Source organism: Bos javanicus, chromosome 10 (assembly GCF_032452875.1).
Source record: "Bos javanicus breed banteng chromosome 10, ARS-OSU_banteng_1.0, whole genome shotgun sequence".
NCBI lineage: Eukaryota > Metazoa > Chordata > Mammalia > Artiodactyla > Bovidae > Bos > Bos javanicus.
In genome coordinates, this window is record NC_083877.1 from 59,275,640 (window position 1) to 59,297,854 (window position 22,215).

Below are 22,215 nucleotides of genomic sequence, written 5' to 3' on the forward strand. Positions count from 1 at the left end.
CTAAATATTTAGTGGATTAAAAAAAAATTTGCTTTCACTTTTTTGGTTCAAGAATTTGGGGCTGGGTTATCTCTGCTGTACCCTTGGAGAATTTGAATGGCTGGATACTAGTTTGGACAGCTTGACTGAAGCCAAATGTTTTAAGTCTCTGTTTAAGACAGCTGAATTCTTCAGTTCTCTACCCAGTGATCTCTCTACATGGCTCGCTAGCTTGGACTTTTCTTATAGCATGGTAGTTTGGGGTAATTAGACTTTTTAGGTCTCATTTAGCTGGCTTCTCCAGAGAGAAAGCAGGAATTCTTACGTTAGGCCCAGAATGGGCCCAGATCCCTTCTGCCACATTTTACTGGTGAAGGTAAGCTGTAAGGACAGATCAGATTTAAGAGGTAAGGAATAGATTCCAGCACTTGGTTGGTGGAGCAGCATGTATACTAGGAGGGAAAAACTGATCGTAGCCTCTTTGTAGACAGATTGTTTCGTATCTGTAAAAAAAAAAAGAAGAAACTGGCTGCGAAAGAGCAGTGATTTGCTTTTTTCCTAAAGAGTAGCTTTAATTTCAACTGTTAACAGAGATCAGAATTCAAGTCACCTAAGAACAATTGTTCAGAATATTTATTACTTGATGACTTCTTTCATTATATAGATATAAGATTTATTGACAAGCCAACATTTGTTATTTCAATACCAACTCAGGAAAATTGTATAAAAATAGCTATTGTTTTTTCAGTTATTCATTTTACATAAATGATTAAGTGGTGTATATATAGTGAAAACTCTGATATATTTTATTAGATGGGCCAATCCATTTCAAGTGTGCCTAGGAAGTAAGGCCAAACTATGAATATTGATTAAGAGAAGGCAGTTACTTTTAATAATCAGGGTAATTTTGATGTTCTCTATAAAATTAATGTTATGGAGCCACTTTTAAATAAAAATATTGTAAGATAATTACTACAAACAAACGACATAGAAATGTATAAAGAACAGAATGCTCCCATCTTTACTGTTTCTGTACTTTTGTGAAGACAGATTCACAAATTTTTTTTTCTTTAATCATTTTGTGTTGTGATTTTTCTCCAACTGGAATCATGCTATATGTGTGTGTGTGTGTGTATGAGTATGTGTTTGTGTTTCACTTGTTTTTTTCCCTACCTAACAGTATATGATAAACATCTTCTGGGTTATTACTGATAAATTTGAGTCATTCCTTTTAACAGCTGTAGTATGAAAGCATAGAATGATTTAAATCCTCTGTTGTCACACAGTCACCCTATTTTTTAGGTTTAGAGAGTGCAATTTTAAGAGTGCCTGCCATATTAACTTCCAAAAGGTTGTAGGAATTCATACGCAGCACTGTGCAAGCACTTATCACTGCCCATGTCTTCATCTGTTCAGTATGGAATATCTTTGCCAGTCTGAGAAGAAATTAGTATCATATTTTAATTCTAGATTTTTCTGTTGTGAAATTCTAACCAGTTTATTAGATTTCATTCTAATGGGTAAAATATTTTATGATTGTTCAAGTATCAGTAGTTGTTCTTTCTTTATGTGAATGAATAGGTAAGACTGAAGAGATTTAATCTCACATTTAACACCTCTGGAGAGGACTGGAGGTGAAAAAAAATGTTCACAATCTTATTCTTTATGTAGTCTGAATCTTTTTTGAGCCAGGTGTATTCATATGTTAGTGATTTTTAAAACTCCAGGATACTTTTAAAATGGCTTGTAGATCATGCCTTCATGTACTTAATTGTTTTTTGCTAACTAAGGTGAAACAAGGGCAAATTGTAAATAAGGAAATATTTACTTGCAACCTTGGCCTTGTTGCATCAGAAACTGGTGCAATCAGGAACTTTCGTTGTCTCCCTGCCAACTCTGACATTTAACTGTTGTTCATATTGCAGGAACTGTACTTGTTGCTAGTGCAATGTTGAGGTCAAAAGAGAAAAACTATACTCTTTTTGAACAGCTTAAAACTGTGTAATGGTAGATGATACTGTAGAATCTCCTGTGACCTTTTTATTATGTATGTATTAGTATTTTATATCAATTACATAATATGAATTGTCTTCTTTGTATATACATATAAAGGTGTGGGTGAAAGTTTGACTGACCCATCTGTGATAAAGGCAGAAGAAAAGAGGTAATAAGTTTTAATAATTTCATGAAAATCTTTTTATAATTTCAGACTGTACATTTCTGTTTGCATCAACTGACTTTTTCTTTTAACTACCAATTCCACAGATCCTGTGATATGGTTTTTGGCCCAGCAAATCTAGGAGAAGATGCTATAAAAAACTTCAGAGCAAAACATCACTGTAATTCTTGCTGTAGAAAACTTAAACTTCCAGGTAAGCGTTTTCTTAATCAGTATAAAGTATATAAATTGTTAGCAGTTAGTTACTGCAGAACTTCATAAGGCCAGAAACATAAATGAATCTGTGCTTTCTTTCATTACTTACAGAAATATAGAGTTCATTCTCTTGATATATATTTATTATGTGTCTGGTGGATGCAGAAATTGTGTTAGATTTTGACGATATGATAGTGAATGAGGCAAACTAGGTCCCTGCTCTCAGTGGAGTTTAGTCAAATCTTAAATACTAAAAGATTAACAGAATTATAGGACTATCATAAATATCAAGCAGAAAAAATAGACCAGGTAAACAGATCACTTAACACAAAGTTAAAGGTCAAGGAATGTTACCTATGGAACTAACAGATTTGCCTAAAACTGAAGGAGAAGGCAGTGGCAACCCACTCCAGTACTCTTGCCTGGAAAATCCCATGGACGGAGGAACCTGGTAGGCTGCAGTCCATGGGGTCGCACAGAGTCGGACACAACTGAAGCGACTTAGCAGCAGCAGCAGAAGGATGCATAGACTTTCAAGTTGGCCTGGAAAAGAGTATTTCATGAAACAGAAACAAGGAATTGCAGATACAGTTTCTCATTATAGTAATTTCATCTTTATATTTGAGAATTACAAATTATTATTGAATTGTAAGTTGTTTCACAGACCAGTGGTTCTCACTCTTTGGTGTGCATCATCATCCTCTGTGGAACTTTTCCAAAATCACAGGTGCTTGGCACTTTCCCTGGACCTGTATTTCTGAAAGTTCCTCTCATTATGACCAGTAATGTCGTAATGAAGAACTTGGGCCTGGGAGCCAGACTCCAGGTCCTCAAAGAATATCTACATCATAGAGGTTTGTAGTTTTTTGTTTGTTTGAGGTTTAAACAAGTTGGTATTTGTGAAGTACTTCTGGAGCAGTGCCAGGGACATAGTAAGTATGTTACTACTACTGTCCGTATTTTTTTTTAATCGTTCATGTTAACAGATTCAGAAATTATTTATTTTTGTATATTGACCTTGTATCCTGCATTCTTGCTAAACTCACTTAGTTCTACGAAGCTTTTTGATTTGGTTTAGTTTTGTTTTTTGTTTGTAAATTCTGTGTAGACAGTGTTACTTCCTTTGTGATTTGTATCCCTTTTATTTATTTTTCTTGACTTTTTTCACTGGCCAGGAATTCTAGTACAGTGTTCAATATGAATAGTGAGAGTAGACATCCTCTTTCACACCTTATTCCTTGAAGATGCTTATCCTGAATGGACCTTGAATTAGTCAGATGTTTTTTCTGCATCTGTATTTTTTGTTTGATCATTTGGTTTTTCTTCTTTAATTGGTTACTGTTACATTGAATTACACTAATTGTCTTTTTAAAATGTTGAGCCAGTCTTATATTCCTAGGAAAAACTCCACTTCATCTTGATATATTATCTTTTTTTGTGTTCATTTGTGTGTTCAAATTGTATATGGATTCAATTTTTTAATATTTTGTTGATCATTTTTATATCTATGTTCATGAAGAATGTTGATCTGTGAGATTTTTTTCCCCCCTTGTACTGTCATTCTTGTTTTCGGATAATACCTTAAAAATAAGTTGGAATTATTTACACCTCTTCTGTTTTGGGGAATAGATTGTATAGAATTGATACTATCCCCACTTCAAATGTTTGATGGAATTATCTAGCAAAACCATCTGTCTGAAGTTTTCTTCATCAGATACTTTTTAACTAAGAGTTTATTTTTTTAGATAGATACTGGTTTTTTGAGTGAGTTTTAATAGTTTGTGTCTTTCAAGGGGTTGGTCCATTTTATTTGTTTTGAGAAATAGTTAATAATACACCTGTGTAAGTTTAAGGCATACAGACAGCATGATGGTTTGATTTACACAAACTGAAGTGATTTTACCACAATAGATTCAGCTAACATTCATCTTTTCATATACATAGAATAGAAATTAAAGAAAGAAAATATTTTTCCTCATGGTGACTCTTGGTATTTATTTACTCTCTTAATAACTTTCCTATGTATCATACATCAGTGTTAGCATAGTCGTGGTATTCTACATTATATCCCTAGTGCTTATTTATTGTGTAACTGAAAGTTTGTACCTTATGACCGCCTGCTTCCAGTTCTTCCTCACCTCACCCTCCACCTCTGGTAACCACAAGTCATCTCTTCCTGTCAGTTTGTTTTCTTAGGTTCCATATACAAATGAGATTGTGTAGTATTTGACTCTGTTTTATTTAAATTGGCAAATTTATGAGCATAGTTCTTTTTGTGATACTATTTTTTAAAACGTCTGGGATTCTGGTGAATCCTCTCTTTTATGGTATCATATGCTTTTTTTTTTTTCAATCTGGCTAAAGTATCTGTGTTATTGGTACTTTAAAAGAACCAGTTTTTGTTTTCATTGTTTTATTCTATTATCTGTTGTCAGTTTCTTTGATTTTTTTTCTCTATTATTTCCATTTTTCTGCCTGCTTGCTCTGGGTTTAGTTTGTTTTTTCTCTAGTTAGGGTAAAAATTTAGATTATTGAGACTAGTGCTATAGATTTTCCTGTAAGCATTGTGTTAGCTGCATTTCATAAATTTTGTGTTAAAAAATATAGAGGAATATGTATTATTTTTGTTTTTAATTTTTTTAAATATAGCTTATTTCCCTTGAGATTTCCTCTTTGACCTATAGATTATTTACAAATGTCTTTTTTAGTTCTCGAATGTTTGTAATTTTTCCTGGTAAACTGATTTCTTGCTTAATTCCATTATGATAAGAGAACATTCTTTGTATGAATTCAATTTAAAGAAAAATTGTAAACCTTATAAAGATACTGTCTGTAGTGAATGAATGTTATATTTCAAGAGAATAGTCTCTTCTTGGATAAAGTATTTGATTAATGTTAATGACAAAGTTTTTTGATAGTGTTGTAGTGCTTTTTTATATCCTTGCTGATTTTCTGTGTACTTACTCTGTTTATTACTTAGAAAGGAGGTCTTTAATTGTGAATTTGTCTGCTTTGCTTTCAGTTTTCTCAGTTTTTCCTGCATATATTTTGAAGCTTTGCTACACTGATTTACAGTATATATAAAGATTTTTATATATATACAAAGATTTATAGCAAGACATTAAGGCTTCTTGATTTAATTTTTATCATTATGTAATGCTATGGTAATTTCCCTTGTTCTAAAGTCTACTTTGTCTGATATTAGCATAGCTTTTGATTGGTGGTTCCATCAGATATCTTTTCCTATTATTTTTACCTGTATATATTAACTATTTTTAAAGTGATTTTCTTATAGACAGCATAAAGTAGTTAGTTCCTAGGTTTAATCTGTTTTTCTTAAATCTAGCAATTTCTATCTTTTAATTGCTGTTTTAGACCCTTTATGTTGAATGTAATTATTGGTACCGTTAGGTTTTTATCTGCTGTTCTGTTGTTTTCTGATTGACGTCTCTGGTGTGTTTTGTTGTTGTTCCCCCTCCTTTTTATTTTAGTATTCTCTTTTATCTTTATGTTGTTGTTTTTTAGTGGTTGGTCAGAGGTTCCCTTACCTAAGAACATATTTTGCTTTCATTCCTGAAGGGTATTTTCACTGGATCTGGAATTTTAGGTTGACGCTTTTTCTGTCAAAACTTAAAAAATGTTCTGCTGTCTTCTGGCCTCTCTAATTTCTGATGAAAACTCCACAGTCGTTTGAGTTATTCTTCCTTTTTACATGATATATCATTATAATATATCTCCTTTCAAGATTTATTGCTTATTTTTGGTTTTGAGCAGTTTGACAGTTTGATTTTATGTCTAGTTGTAACTTTCTCTGAGTTTAATCTTGTTTCAACTTTACTAAGCTTCTTAAGTTTGCAAATAGATGACTTCTGTCAAATTTTGGGAGTTTTTAGTTACTAGTTCATCAAATATGTGTCATCAACCTTTTCATCTGTTCCTGGACTCTCATAAAAAGAATGTTAGACCTTTTGATAATTGTCACCCAGGAACTTGAGACTCTGGGGACTAACTTAAAAATTAATTTTTCTCTTTTGTTCACATTAGATAATTTCTACTGATCAATATACACATTCACTGACTCCTTATTCTTTCTTTATTCTGATATTAAGCTTTGCACTGAATTTTTTATTTCACGTAAATTTTTCAGAACTATAATTTCCTTTTGGTTCTTTTTGTGCTGACTATTTCTCTTCTGAAAACTTGTTTTCCTTTCATTTCAGGTCTTTTGTCCTATATCATGGAGTATGGTTATAACAGTAGCTAAAGTCTTTAATTCTTCCATCTGGGTTATCTTGGGATTGGCATCTCTTGGTTGTCTTTTTCTTTGAGAATCTTTTAAATGTTTCTGTTTTTTGTATCTCTAGTAATTTTAGAATATGTCCAGGATATCTAGAATATTATGAGATTTGAGATCTGATTAAAAATCCTCTAGAGAATTTTGAATTGTTGAATCCTCTTGAGATTTTTGATGTTGTTATATAACCATTTCAGTTAAATTCAAATCACAGTCTGTCTTTTGTGTGACTGTGAGTCCAATGTTGGTTTGGTTTTTAAAACCTTTGCATTATCATTCAAGTTTCTCTAATGTGTGTCAAACAGGGTCAAGTCTGGAACATGAACAAAGGCCTGCACCATAGTTTAATTCTCGAAGCCTATGCTGTGCTGTCTTTCTACATATGTGCCACTCAGGGGGTATCATGCACAAATTGAGGGTGTCTCTCCATTTTCCTCTTCTCCATGATTTCTTCCATACTTCGTGATTCCCAAGGGCTTCTTTTTTTCTTTTTTGGTACACTGACTAGAAAGCCAGGATTTTGGCCTCCCTGTGCTATCATGTACTTTCTGTAATGTAGTCCATTTCTGGTGCTGACAGTAATACTTTTTGGATCATCAGATCAGATCAGTTGCTCAGTCGTGTCCATGAATTTGTGACCCCATGAATCGCAGCATGCCAGGCCTCCTTGTCTATCACCAACTCCCGTAGTTTACTCAAACTCACGTCCATCGAGTCAGTGATGCCATCTAGCCATCTCATCCTCTGGCGTCCCCTTCTCCTCTTGCCCCCAATCTCTCCCAGCATCAGAGTCTTTTCCAATGAGTCAACTCTTCGCATGAGGTGCCCAAAGTACTGGAGTTTCAGCTTCAGCATCATTCCTTCCCAAGAAATCCCAGGGCTGATCTCCTTCAGAATGGACTGGTTGGATCTCCTTGCAGTCCAAGGGACTCTCAAGAGTCTTCTCCAACACCACAGTTCAAAAGCATCAATTCTTGGGCGGTCAGCCTTCTTCACAGTCCAACTCTCACATCCATACATGACCACAGGAAAAACCATAGCCTTGACTAGACGGACCTTTGTTGGCAAAGTAATGTTTCTGCTTTTGAATATGCTATCTAGGTTGGTCATAACTTTGCTTCCAAGGAGTAAGCGTCTTTTAATTTCATGGCTGCAGTCACCATTTGCAGTGATTTTGGAGCCCAAAAAAATAAAGTCTGACACTGTTTCCACTGTTTCCCCATCTATTTCCCACGAAGTGATGGGACCAGATGTCATGATCTTCATTTTCTGAATGTTGAGCTTTAAGCCAACTTTTTCACTCTCCACTTTCACTTTCATCAAGAGGCTTTTGAGTTCCTCTTCACTTTCTGCCATGAGGGTGGTGTCATCTACATATCTGAGGTTTACTGATATTTCTCCCGGCAGTCTTGATTCCAACTTGTGTTTCTTCCAGTCCAGCATTTCTCATGATGTACTCTGCATATAGGTTAAATAAACAGGGTGACAATATACAGCCTTGACATACTCCTTTTCCTATTTGGAACCAGTCTGTTGTTCCATGTCCAATTCTAACTGTTGCTTCCTGACCTGCATACAATACAGGTTTCTCGAGAGGCAGGTCAGGTGATCTGGTATTCCTATCTCTTTCAGAATTTTCCACAGTTTATTGTGATCCACACAGTCAAAGGCTTTGGCATAGTCAGTAAAGCAGAAATAGATGTTTTTCTGGAACTCTCTTGCTTTTTCCATGATCCAGCGGATGTTGGCAATTTGATCTCTGGATCATCTGCCTTTTCTAAAACCAGCTTGAACATCAGGAAGTTCATGGTTCACATATTGCTGAAGCCTGGCTTGGAGAATTTTGAGCATTACTTTACTAGCGTGTGAGATGAGTGCAATTGTGCGGTAGTTTGAGCATTCTTTGGCATTGCCTTTCTTTGGGATTGGAAGGAAAACTGACCTTTTCCAGTCCTGTGGCCACTGCTGAGTTTTCCAAATGTGCTGGCATATTGAGTGCAGCACTTTCACAGAATCATCTTTCAGGATTTGGAATAGCTCAACTAGAATTCTATCAACTCACTAGCTTTGTTCGTAGTGATGCTTCCTAAGGCCCACTTGACTTCACATTCCAGGATGTCTGGCTCTAGGTGAGTGATCACACCATTGTGATTTTCTGGGTCGTGAAGGTCTTTTTTGTACAGTTCTTCTGTGTATTCTTGCCATCTCTTCTTAATACCTTCTGCTTCTGTTAGGTCCATACCATTTCTGTCCTTTATCGAGCCCATCTTTGCATGAAATATTCCTTTGGTATCTCTGATTTTCTTGATTTTTTTGGGGGGGGGGATCATAGAGGTATCTATTCTCAGTTCTTCTGGTCAGAGAGGTTTTTCTCTTGGAGTTGTGGGTGCTTTCCCTGCTTCCACCACTGTAGGAATGCCTCTTCTTGACTAGAGCTTGTCTTAGGTAAAGGGCAGAAGAGCAAAAAGAAAAATTAAAAAGAGCATTCCCCTCAACATTTTCCATCCCACAGGACCTCCTTCTTATCCTCAAGCTGGGAACTCTTGGAGCTTTTTTGTCCACATTCATTCTGTGATTGAGCTATCTTCAAGTCTAAGCCTAAAATAAGAGATGAAAAAAAAAAACCAAAAGCAGGAAATTCACCACCATATAGCTCATTCTTCAAGTTCAGATTTTCCTTCCTATATATCTGCTGTTACTTTTCAGAAATCTCAGGTAGTTGCTTTATATATCATGTAAAAGGTTGTAATCAGTGAAAGAGAAGATGGAATATACTTGTCTGTTTTAGCCAGAAGTGGAACATACAGTGGTGAATTTAACAGGCAGCCCAAATACAGTTTTTATTTGGTTTTTGATATAGTGCAATTTTAATAGCATATCTGTTTTTTAAATTATCATTATAAGCAGGATTTCACAGCTTAATAGGGACATTAAAAGCAATCCAGTCCAAATCCATTGTTTTGCAGAATATAAAATAAGAGTTTACATGATTTGCACATGGTTACACCATTAGTTAACACTGCAGTTGTGAATTGAATTATAATTATGTTTCTGTCCATTGTTCTTTGTGTACAGTTCATCTGCAAATTAATTGCATTCCTTAGGCCTAATGCAAAGTCTTAAATTTAAAGTTTATCAAAAATTGTTCATACTGTAGTAAGTATGTATTTGGATCATTGAACATAGACTGTTGCTGAAATTAAAATTAGCAGTTTATATTCTGAGTGTTAGTTACCTCTTATTTTTTAATTGGAGTATATTTGCCTAACTGGGAGCGTAAGTTCGGTTTTATATGGAAATAAAAGTAGAAGAGTTTATGGACAACTCTGGTTTAAAATATAAATTTGATTCTACTCCCTTAAGTTTTTCAATTCTGCAACCATTGTCATATGTGTCTGTAATGTCAAGTTCATCCTATCCCATAGCTATATATGCAGTTCCCATGCTATTAGTACCAAATTTAACTGAAGACTAACTTTTTTGCTGAGCTCCTGTTTCTATATTCCCTTTCTTTCATTGCTACTTGAATTACCTTTTTTTTTTAAATTGGAGGATAATTGCTTAACAGTGTTGTATTGTTTTCTACCATACAACAATGTGAATTAGCGAAAAGTATACATATATCCCTTCCCTTTTGAGCCTCCCTCCCACCTCTCCCCAATCCCACCCTTCTTGGTTGCCACAGAGCACTGAGCTGAGCTCCCTGTGTTGTATAGCAGCTTCCCACTAGCTATCTGTTTTATACATGGTAGTGTATATATGTCAGTGCTACTTTCTCAGTTCATCCCACCCTCTCCTTCCCCTGCTGTGTCCACAAATCTGTTGTCTGTCTATGTCTCTATTCCTGCCTTGCAGATAAGTTCATCAGTGCCATTTTTCTAGATTGCATAAGTATATCCATTATTTGTTCTTCTCTTTCTAATATACTTCACTCTGTATAACAGGCTCCAGATTCAAGTAACATTTTCACTTCAGAATTCTTGACTTTCATTTCCCTTCCCCACAAAACTCTACTTCCCTGTCTCATTAATGGTTACCAAGTTGCTCAGGCTCAAAACCTAAAAGCTAGCCAGTTCCTTTTTTCTCTCACTTTTCATAACCAATCTGTCAAATTCTGTCTGCTCAAATTCTGAAATCTCCCTAGAATTTATCAATTTCTTTTCATCGTCATTGCCACTATTTTGTTTCCTAGAATCTTACCATGTGACAATTGGAATGGTCATTTTAAATAAATTTGATTATGTTACATTCCTCCCTTAAGACTGCTTAATACCTTCCAGTGGATTTTACTGTAATGTGTACTTAGCTTTGCTTGTGTCCCCTGAATCAGAGGTCAGCAGAGTTTTCTGTAAAAGGCAAAAGAAATAGGGACTTCCCTGGTGGTCCAGTGGTGAAGACTCCACACTTCCCATGCAAGGGGTATGGATTCAATCCCTGGTTGAGGAACTAGGATCCTGCATGCTGCATGGTGCAGCCAGGAAAAAAAAAAAAAAAGCAAAGTATGTATTTTGGGCTTTGTGGGCCATGTGACTTATGTCACAGCTACCCAGCTCTCCCATTGTAGTACAGAAACGGCCATAGACAATCTATAAACAAATTTGTATGGCTGCATTCCAATAAAACTATTTACAAAAACAGGGCAGACCAGATTTGGCCCACGGGCTGTAGTTTGACGACTATTGGTCATTAACTGTTGCTTGACCTCATTTTTTCCTAGTCTTTCCCTATTTGCAAGCCATGCTGCTTCTTGTCATTCTTGGAACACACCAAGTCTATTTCCTTTTTATAGTCTGTAATCAACTTTCTCTCTGCATAGAGTACTCTTCTTCCTGGGACTTTGGTAGGTCATTTCTCAATTGATGTTATTGTTCAGTTGCCAAGTCGTCTGACTCTTTGCAACCGCATGTACTGCAGCACTCTAGGCTTCCCTGTCCCTCACTGTCTCCCAGAGTTTGCCCAAGTTCACATCCATTGCATTGGTGATGCCATCTAACCATCTCATCCTCTGTTGCCCACTTCTCCTTCTGCCTTCAGTCTTTCCCAGAATCAGGGTCTTTTTCCAGTGAGTTGGCTGTTTATATCAGTTGGCCAAAGTATTGGAGCTTCAGCTTTAGCATCAGTCCTTCCAGCGAATATTCTCAGTATTTCTCAATATTCAAGTCTTTACTCATATGTTATCTCCTGCAGCTCTTCTGCCCAGCCCTGTCTAAAAGAATCACCATATACCATCTCCCACTTGACCCTCTTCACACTGTTTTCTTCAAGGCACTTGTTACTGCTTATAATTCTGTTATTTTTCTGTTTGTTTTTCTTCACCCTTAAGAACATAAGCTCCATTAGAACAGGGACCTTATCTGCCTTGTTCAGTGCTGCATTTCTATACTTACATGAGTTATTAACTCATAGTCAGAACATAATTATTTGCTGAATGATTTCGTTTTTATGCATATACATTTTGTGACTTTTGAATTTATGACAATATTGTAAAAAATAGATCTGGCATGTTTCGAGGGAAATTGGTTTAGGAAATGTTCTTAATTTTCTTTTTCTAAGTAATACTGACTCTTTTTTTCTTTTTTTGTTGGGGTTGTGAATATAGATCTGAAGAGGAATGACTATACACCTGATAAAATAATATTTCCTCAGGATGAGCCTTCTGATTTGACTCTTCAGCCTGGAAATTCCACCAAAGAATCAGAATCAACTAATTCTATTCGTCTGATGTTATAATATTACTGAATCATTGGTTTTGATTACACCTCACAAAAATGTTACTGTGTCACTTTTCATTAGGAGGAAATTGTTTGATAATACAGAAAAGTGTGTGCTGAATCTAGCACAGTTAAAAGGTCAATATTCTTTTGGCCCAATTAAACTAGTCAGTCAAGAACTCCCTATATGATACAGCTGGCAGCTGTTAAATTTTAAAGGTAAAGAAAAATTAGTATTTATACCTTTTTAAAGGGCTCTTTTTAACAGAGAATTTCATTTGACTTTGTTCTGATGAGGGTAATAACCCTCTCTTTGTGTGGTGCAATACCGTTAACCAAAGTTAGGTGTCTGTGCAGATTTTCTTGGCAGCTGGTTTACTGCCATTCAGCGAGTGAAATGAAGTCACCAAGTCTTTTGGTTAAATGGCAGTCAGATGTCTTCCTCAATGTGTTTTAGTGTGTTCAGTGATAATGTCACTAGTGCCCAACTAGATGCTTGTTGGCCATGGGAAAGGAGAAGGCTTCTTATATAATTCTAGATCTACAGGGATATAGGAAGCCCAGGCTGAAAACCATTTTCTAAGAGGGACTTTATGAATCAGGGTTAGGCTCCTATTTAAAAGATAGAGCCAGTTTTTTGTTAAATAGAGCCCAAATTGTGCAAAAGTATAATTTTTTTAAAAAACATTGTTTTCTCAAGATATTGTTAAATAGAAGAAAGCCATGTTAGATTGCTATAACCTAAATATATCAAAGGAAAAACTTAACTCACTGTTCAAGAGAAGTTCCCTTGTGAGAAAAGTTAAAGTGCTTTTTTCCTATCATATATATAGTGACAACTTGGAAGTTACATACTTCTCAAAAGATTTTATTGACCAGTATATCAAATCAGAATGTAAACATGAATTCTTGCATATATTTAAAATTGTGTAGGATCATTTGAACATGAATATTGTCTGTGGTACTTAAGAAATTGAATTGGATTATCATTATCTGATGTTGGGAGATTGCAATGCAACTTTATGCCAATAAAATGTAATTTAACTGCCCCAGATATTGTTGAATGCTCAACAATAAGAAAAGCTTTTCATCTGTCTAAAGTTCTGTGCTTTGATTTTTTTTTTTCTTTCCTTTTTTTTCCCCCTAGGTACTAATTTTAATTTTTATTTGGGAGGGAGCAGTGTAAATCTTATTTGTATTCAGTAGTGTATCTCATAGATACAGACAAGGCAAAAAGAGATAAGCTGTTCAAATAGTGTTTAATATTGATGAGGGGGGAGAAAGAAAATGTATTAAAAATATACTATATACATTTTGTATATCATTAAATCTTTAAAAGAAATTAAATAAATTTATTCTTGTTTACAGATGTTTTACTGAGTTTAATCATTCTGAAAAACAGTATTTTCAGTGTTAATTTTTTCGATTTTTTGTTTATATCCACATGAAAATAACAGTAATAGAACATTTATTTAGTACTTAATATGTATCTGATATTACTCTAAATACTTTACATATATTAACCCATTTAATCCTTAAAACAATCTTATGAAATAGGTGTTATTGTTATCCTGTTATGCTGGTAACAGGATAACAAGGCATTAAGTAAAGTAACTTTTCTCAGATTCTTACACTTACTAAGGAGCAGCACTAGTATTTGAACCCAAACAGGCTTTTATCTACATTCTTCAGCCCCATGGTATATTGACTTTCAAGTATAATGACTGATGATTTCTGTACCAATTCCTAGTCACTTTTTGGAAACAAATCTATTCATTAACTTTTTTGACTAATTCTAGAAAGTAACAGTTTACCTGAAAACTGCATTTCTCATTCAAAGAAGTGTTGTTTTTAGATTACTCAAGTTCATCAGTATTACTCCATGGTCTAAAAGTGTCATTTGCCTTCATCTCTTTGATACTTCTCAGTCTCATCCTTCTCAAAACAGAACTCCACCTCTTTACCAAATTACTTCATAAAACATCTTCTGCAAGTGTTCTCTAATAATATGCCTTCCTCAGTGTGGTGGTATATGTAAGCTACTATTATTTTTAAAGTAATGCATGTTGATTGTTGGGACATACAGAAACAATTTTAAATGTAAACAAAAATATAAAATTACCCTCCTTTTCCACCTTGAAGTTGAAATATGCTGTTTTCATAGTCACTGTCTTTCTTTTTACCCCCATTAGACTGTACAATTCACAAAGGAAAAGAGACCCCTAAAATTTTTCACTCCTTTAACACCCCCTCCCTACTTGTATACTGCATGCTTTGTGATAGACATTCCATAAAATTATGAGTTTTTAAATGTGTTTCTACAATATCAAAATTTCTCTAGGAAGATAGATCAAAATGATAAAATATTACGTATTTAAGCAGACAGTCAAGGCAAGAGCACCCAATAAATAGCTGTTATCACTTATAGGATATATCACATTATTTATTTGCAGGAAGGAGATGTATCATTGAGCAGGGATTTTTGTGATCCTCCTCATTTATCATATCTGTTCTGATTGTTTCCTAGGTAGTTGTCACACAAAGCATCTGTCTTTGAGGAACCCAGATATTCAGATCTGTCACAATTACCACGTAGTTAAATAAATAACTCAGTAATTACGTATTAGAGTAAAACTATACAACCACTGTGTGTCTCTCTCAAAATTAGATTGTCTGTATTACCAACTAAGAGATGTCTTATTTTTGTATTTCCCTTAGAGCCTTGCTGGAGCTTGTAGCAAACAAAATATAGGTACTAAATAAGTACGTGTTGAAGAAGTACCACAGAATATTTTCAACATTAGATGATCTGTGAGCTTTTTCTTAGAAAAAAAATCCCAGGTAAGGTTCTAATTCTCTCTAGAATATGTTTTCCTTCTAGGTTTATTGGAATTCCTCAAAGCAGAGTTTCTTCTTGGGGTCCTTGATTCTACTTTAGTGGATATGAGAGGGGCTGGGAGAAGGTATGGTTATTCTTCAGAAAAGTTACAATACATATACCAGTTTACAATAAACAGCACCTTTTAGTAGGGTACTTTCTTTAGTGCACTGTCCTAACCTACAGTTAGCACTTGCCTGTTTTTTACTTGGAATTTCTGAAGTCCTGGAATTTTATGAAGTCCTGAATTATGGAACTTAACTTTCACTTTAAATGTTTTAGTATGTGTTTCTAAAATACCAGAACTATAGTATCTTCACATCTAATAATTTAACAGTTAGTTAATATCAGAGAATGTAATCATTCTCAAAACAAATTTTTAAAAATAATTTGCTTGAATCAGGACTCAGATAAGCTTCATATATTGCAGTTGCTTGATTTGTCTTTAAAGCCTCTTTTAATATATAGGTTTCTGCTTCCACTTTGTTTTTTTTCCAGTTTATTTTTTGAAGAACCAGCTCTTTTGTTCTAAAAAGTTTCCCACATAAAAGGTTTTGTTGATTACTTCCGTAGTTGTCGTTTTATGTTTCCTGTTTAGTCCATAAACTAGTTGTTACGTATAGAGACTTGGTCACATTCAAGATGGATTGTCTGACAGGAATGCTTCACTGGTGGTATTGTGTACTTCCACTAGGAAACACAGGTCTTACTGTCTTTTGGGTGGTCATTGCCTAGATTTCTTCAATAGATCAGTGGTTCTCCGTGTGGACCACAGCCCCTGACATTCCCCACTACACTTTCTTTGGCCTACAAGGTCAAAACTTCTCATAACTGTAAGTTATTATTTGTCTTTTTCAATGTGTTCAAAGTTTTACTGTTGTTGCAAAATCATTGATGGGTAAAAATGCTGCTACCTTAGCATGAATCAAGGAAGTAGCATCAAACTGAACTAGTTGGTTGTTACAGTCTTCACCATCATGCCAGTTTTTCTTTTTTTAATCCATTTCATTTCAAATGTCACTGATGAAGGAATAAGTCAATTTTTAATTAATTTTAACCTTAAAACATGCCTTTAATATTCTGTGGGGCAAAATGAAAAATAGGCATAAAGTACTTTGCTTCATAAGGAAATGGGATGATTGTTTTAGGAAAAGGCAATTATGCAGTTGTGTGAGTTACAAACTGGACTAGTCACTTTTTTCATTGAACATGTCTGCTTGGAAGAATAATAGACAAACCAGGGTTCTTCACACTGGGAGTGTTTGGTGGAAAACTAACAGTACTTACTAAAATTTGAGCTTTCAAGAGAAAGTTGCAGTTTTGGAAAACTTGCCTCTTAACATGGTAGCATGACAACATCCCGATACTTTTCCAATAAAATCATTGCTGATTTAACAATTTATTTTTTATAGTGTATAAAGAAATGTGTCAACATTTGTATAATCTGTGAAACAATCAATATTCTCCAAATGCTCTCTGCATGGATTACAAAATGGTCCATGAGTGGAAAAGGGAGTAAAACTCTAGCAGGGTAGAAGTTTACAGAATTCCAGATTCTACACTGCAGCTGACCTTTAGGAAACCACCATTTGTCCATTTTGGTACTGTTTCAAATATGAATATCCAGGTGTTCAGTCGTGGCTGACTCTTTGTAACCCCATGGACTGTAGCCTGCCAGGCCTCTCTGTCCGTGGAATTTTCCAGGCAAGAATACTGGAGTGGTTTGCCATTTTCTACTCCAGTGAATATCTATGGCTGTCTAAAAAGGCTATTAAAATGTTCCTTCCCATATAAACTTGACAAATGAAGACAGTGTATTGTGGCATATAGATTAATAAAATAGAATTGAGAGTCCAGAAATTTGTGGTTAATTGATTTTCAACAAAGGTGCCAGAGCAGTTTGATGAGGGAAGAATAGACTTTTCATGAAATTGTTTTGGAACAACTAGATACCCACATGCAAAAGAATGAAGTTGAACCCATACCTCACATCATATACAAAAGTAAACTTAAAATGGATTGCAAACCTAAACTTCAGAGCCTACATCTTGAAACTCTTAGACAAAAATGTAGGGGTAAATTTTTATGACTTTGTATTAGATGATAGTTTCTTAGATATGACACCAACAGCAAAGGCAATGAAAGAAAAATGGACAAATTGAGATTCATCAAAATTTTTTAAATTTTTGCTTCGAAGTACACAATCTGCAGTGAAAAAACAACTCTTATGGTGGGAGAAAAATTTTGCAAGTAATGTATCTGGTAAAGGATTTGTGTAAAGAACTTGCAACACAAGAATAAAAATACAGCTCATAGGACAAGGCAGTTTTCATCTTTCATGTATGTTTATACTCAACAGAAGTGGAAATATCTACACAAAGCCTTGTACACGGATGTTCATAGCAATTACTGATAATAGCCCAAAAGTGGAACAACACACATGTCCATTAGATGAATGGATTAATAAAATATGATATATCTAAAAGTAGAATATTCTCTGCCTATAAAAAGGAAGTATGGTATATCCTACAACATCCCTTTCAGTTCTGGAGCTACTGTGTATGCACGCAAAATGAAGCTGGATAGACTTGGATTCTTGTTCTGTCACTTCATGATTAACCAACTGATTGAGCAAGCCTCTGTGACAGTGTTTGTCCCATACTGTAAAGATTCAGTGAGTTACTGCTGCTGCTGGTCAGTCAGTAAGTCATGTCTGATTCTGCAACCCAAGGACTGTAGCAAACCAGGCTCCATGGGGTTCTCCAGGCAAGAATACTGGAGTGGGTTGCTATTTCTTTCTTCAGGGGATCTTCCCAATGCAGGGACTGAACCTGCATCTCCTGCACTGGCAGGCAGATTCTTTATCTGAGCCACCCAGGAAAGCCATATACTCGGCAAACAACAGTACTCAAATAATAGATCTGTTCATGCTACCCTTTTTTCTTAGAAGTTCCAAGAAAGAGAAGAGGGTATGATGGAGAATCAAGAACATTCTGAGAGTGATTTTTTTCTTTATAAAGGAACTTATTATCTTGCAGATTCTTTTGTTAGTGTAGTCAAAATAACAGCCCACGCTCAAAAGATATGTGTATGTGTATAATGTGCTCAAAGTGTGTAAATTTTTTCCATATTCATCTCAACATTTGAAGCATTTTAGGTTACCCTTTAAGATTTTTTAAGAGTGAGAGAAGGAAAAAAAAAGTTGTCAGAAAACAAGTGTAAAACTAAAACAACAAGAAAATTCAAGTAAACTAACCATAAAAGTGCTTGGTCATATACTAGTTCAGTTCAGTTCAGTCGCTCAGTCATGTCCGACTCTTTGCGACCCCATGAATCTCAGCACTCCAGGCCTCCCTGTCCATCACCAACTCCCAGAGTTCACTCAGACTCACGTCCATCGAGTCAGTGATGCCATCCAGCCATCTCATCCTCTGGCGTCCCCTTCTCCTCCTGCCCCCAATCCCTCCCAGCATCAGAGTCTTTTCCAATGAGTCAACTCTTCGCATGAGGTGGCCAAAGTACTGGAGTTTCAGCTTTAGCATCATTCCTTCCCAAGAAATCCCAGGGCTGATCTCGTTCAGAATGGACTGGTTGGATCTCCTTGCAGTCCAAGGGACTCTCAAGAGTCTTCTCCAACACCGCAGTTCAAAAGCATCAGTTCTTCGGCGCTTAGCTTTCTTCACAGTCCAACCCTCACATCCATACGTGACCACTGGAAAAACCATAGCCTTGACTAGACGGACCTTTGTTGGCAAAGTAATGTCTCTGCTTTTCCAATATGCTATCTAGGTTGGTCATAACTTTTCTTCCAAGGAGTAAGCGTCTTTTAATTTTATGGCTGCAGTCACCATCTGCAGTGATTTTGGAGCACCCAAAAATAAAGTCTGACACTGTTTCCACTGTTTCCCCATCTATTTCCCATGAAGTGATGGGACCAGAATGCCATGATCTTCGTTTTCTGAATGTTGAGTTTTAAGCCAGCTTTTTCACTCTCCTCTTTCACCTTCGTCAAGAGGCTTTTTAGTTCCTCTTCTCTTTCTGCCATAAGGGTGGTGTCATCTGCATATCTGAGGTTAAGTACAGAATAACTAGTACAGGTGTACAAAAGTCAGAGTAACTGTTCTGTGGGAAGAGTTGGAGCCACAGAGAATAAAAGTAGTTAATAGAGGGTGAACTATATATATGAAAGTGGGATGTGTATTTTATTCACTATCAAATACCCAGCACAACGACTGACACAAAGTAGATTTACAATAAATATCTTCTAGATTAGTGAATGAGATATAGTGACTAATAAAGCATTCCAGATTAAAAGATTAGAAGAGAGGAAATAAGTGAGAAAACTGCATAATTAATTGCATTTATGTTACTCTGCAAGAAGCAAAAAGAAGTATACAAAGGAAAAAAACATCAGATTGACACAAGAATTTTTTTTACCTGTACTATAATATTTGGGGGAGACAAAGCAATATGAAGACAAAGGGAAGAGTTTGAACCAAGCTATTTAATGGTATTCTCAGAAAATGTACAGTTTTCTTGGAAAATATTAAGGATAAAATCAGAAAAATAAGGTCTAATTCTTGCTGCAGTAGTGCATATTCTAAAGTTGGAATGATAAAGGGCATGGCTCCTGCCCAAGGATGACACAAATTTTGAACTGTTCCACATTTCCCCTCAAGCCCTGGCCATACCTCTGTCTCCCTCTACCCCACTCCCTCCTCCCCCCGGTAGATTTCCATTGCTCCTAGGAGAAGCCCAGCTCCCTCAGGGCCCCTTGGGTCATGGACTTGCCCACATAATGGCAGCAACCACCACTGAACTAGGGAGAAGCGATTGCTTGCAACTGAGAAGATGTGGCACCTGTTCATTTCGTGTCCAGCTCTCCAACTAAAGCAACTGGGCACACACACTGCATAGGGCTACTCCCACCCAACGATACACCAGGAAGACATTTGATTTCATAGAGACAAACAGAATTCAAAGCAATATGTTCCAAACAAAAGAGCAAAATCTCAGGGTGGAAAAAAACTAATGAAATGAAGGTAAGTAATTTACCTGATAAAGAGTATAAAGACAGGGTCATTAAAATGCTCATTGAACAGGATGAGATGGTTGGATGGCATCACCAACGTGATGGACGTGAGTTTGAGGAGGCTCCAGGTTTGGTGATAAACAGGGAAGCCTGGTAGTCCATGGGGTTGCAAAGAGTCAGACATGACTGAGCGACTGAACTGAAGTGAACTCAAGAGAAGAATGGAGGAACTCAGAGCTTCAACAAAGACTTAGAACATAAAAGAATGAATCCCTCCTGTGATCCCTCCTGTGCTCCCTCTGATACTTCGGTTCCCTGTGTTTACAGTCCAGGAATATGGATAGGGACTTAACTGTTTAACACACCAGTGTTACAAACTACAATGGCGTCGATTCCCTCTTCAGTGACTCTCTGCATTATTCAAAGGATAATGGTGTTTCCAGCTTGTTTTTAAACTCCTAAAGACACATCGTGTTTGAATAAACAGACAAAAGCTTGGGGGAAAAAACAAAAACAAATCAGAACTGAAGAATAAATAGCTGAAATGAAAATTATACACTGGAAGTCATTAATAGCAGATTAGATGATACAGAAAAATGCACAAGTGATCTGGAAATTATGTAGAACAGTGGGAATCACCCAATCAGAACAGAAAAACAAAAATTTAGTGATAATTAAAGGGACTTCTGGGACAACATCAAGTGTACTAACATTCACATTATAGGGATCTCAGAAGGAGAAATGAGAGAGGAAGGGCTAGAAAATGTATTTAATGAAATTATGACTGAAAACTTCCCAAACCCAGGATACCCAGGTCCAGTAAACACAGACTGTCCCAAACAAGATGAACCCAAAGAGACATCAAGAAATACCATAACTAAGGATGGCAGGAATTAAAGAGAATGTTAAAGGCAGCAACAGAAAAAGAGCCACATCTGAGGTATCCCCACTAAGGCTATCAACTGATACTTCAACAGAAACATTGCAGACCAGAAAAGGGTAGCACGATATATTTAAAGTGGTGAAAGGAAATAATCTACAATCTAGGATACTCTACCCAGCAAGATTACCATTCAGATTTGGAGAGAATATCCCTGACAATCAAAAACAATTGAGTTCATCATCACTAAGCTGACCTTAATAGAAATGTTAACATGGTAGTATTCTTTTAAGAAAAAAAAGGCTATAATAAATACAATACACGAAAGGAAAAATCTTACTGGCAAGTGCAAGTAACAATAAAGGCAATGGATCTGCCAATGAAACAAGCTGATATGAAGATTAAAACACCAAACTGTAAAATCAACTGTAACTACAGTAAAGTACGATAAAGTGGGCTTCTTTGGTGGCTCAGACGGTAAAAGAATCCACCTGCAATGCGGGAGACCAGAGTTTGATCCCTGGGTTGGGAAGATCCCCTGGAGGAGGGCATGGCAACCCCCTCCAGTATTCTTGCCTGGGGAATCCCCTGGACAGAGGAGCCTGGCGAGGCTATAGTCCATGGAGTTATAAGGAGTTGGAAACAACAAAGCACAGCACAGCACAATATACAGTAAATGGATAGACCTAAAGATGTAAAATATGACATCTAAAACATAAAATGTGACAGGGAGTGAATTTTAAAATGTTTTGAACTGAAATGACTTAGTTTAAAACAAGTAGGTATAGATCAATATATGTGAAATTCATGATAGGCACAGATCAAAAATCTAAAATATATGTGAAAATTAAAAAGAGGAGGCCAAACATAACAATAAAAATCATTAAACCACAAAGAAGAGACTAAAAAAAACAAAAGAACTACAAAAATAACCAGAAAAGTAACAAAATGGCAATAAATACTTATCTATCAATAATCACTTTAAGTGGACTAAACATTCCAAAAGACACACAGTGGCTGATTGGATTTTTTAAATGTCGAACAAGACCCATGTGTATGCTGCCTAC

The 22,215-nt window shown here is 35.8% G+C and overlaps 2 protein-coding genes across 2 annotated transcripts in view; both read left to right on the top strand.

Moving 5' to 3' along the window:
- TRPM7 (transient receptor potential cation channel subfamily M member 7) overlaps nt 1-13,725 on the top strand; it is a 109,709-nt gene extending 95,984 nt beyond the window's left edge. The window contains exons 37-39 of the mRNA XM_061428779.1: nt 2,092-2,143; nt 2,245-2,351; nt 12,247-13,725. Of these exons, the coding sequence (XP_061284763.1) occupies nt 2,092-2,143; nt 2,245-2,351; nt 12,247-12,377 (290 nt within the window). The 3' untranslated portion in view covers nt 12,378-13,725. The remainder of the gene's footprint in view (nt 1-2,091; nt 2,144-2,244; nt 2,352-12,246) is intronic.
- Nucleotides 13,726-13,824: 99 nt separating this feature from the next.
- Nucleotides 13,825-22,215, top strand: part of USP50 (ubiquitin specific peptidase 50) — a 40,003-nt gene continuing 31,612 nt past the window's right edge. Inside the window, exon 1 of the mRNA XM_061428782.1 lies at nt 13,825-15,199. The gene's annotated coding sequence lies outside the window, so the exon portion shown is untranslated. The remainder of the gene's footprint in view (nt 15,200-22,215) is intronic.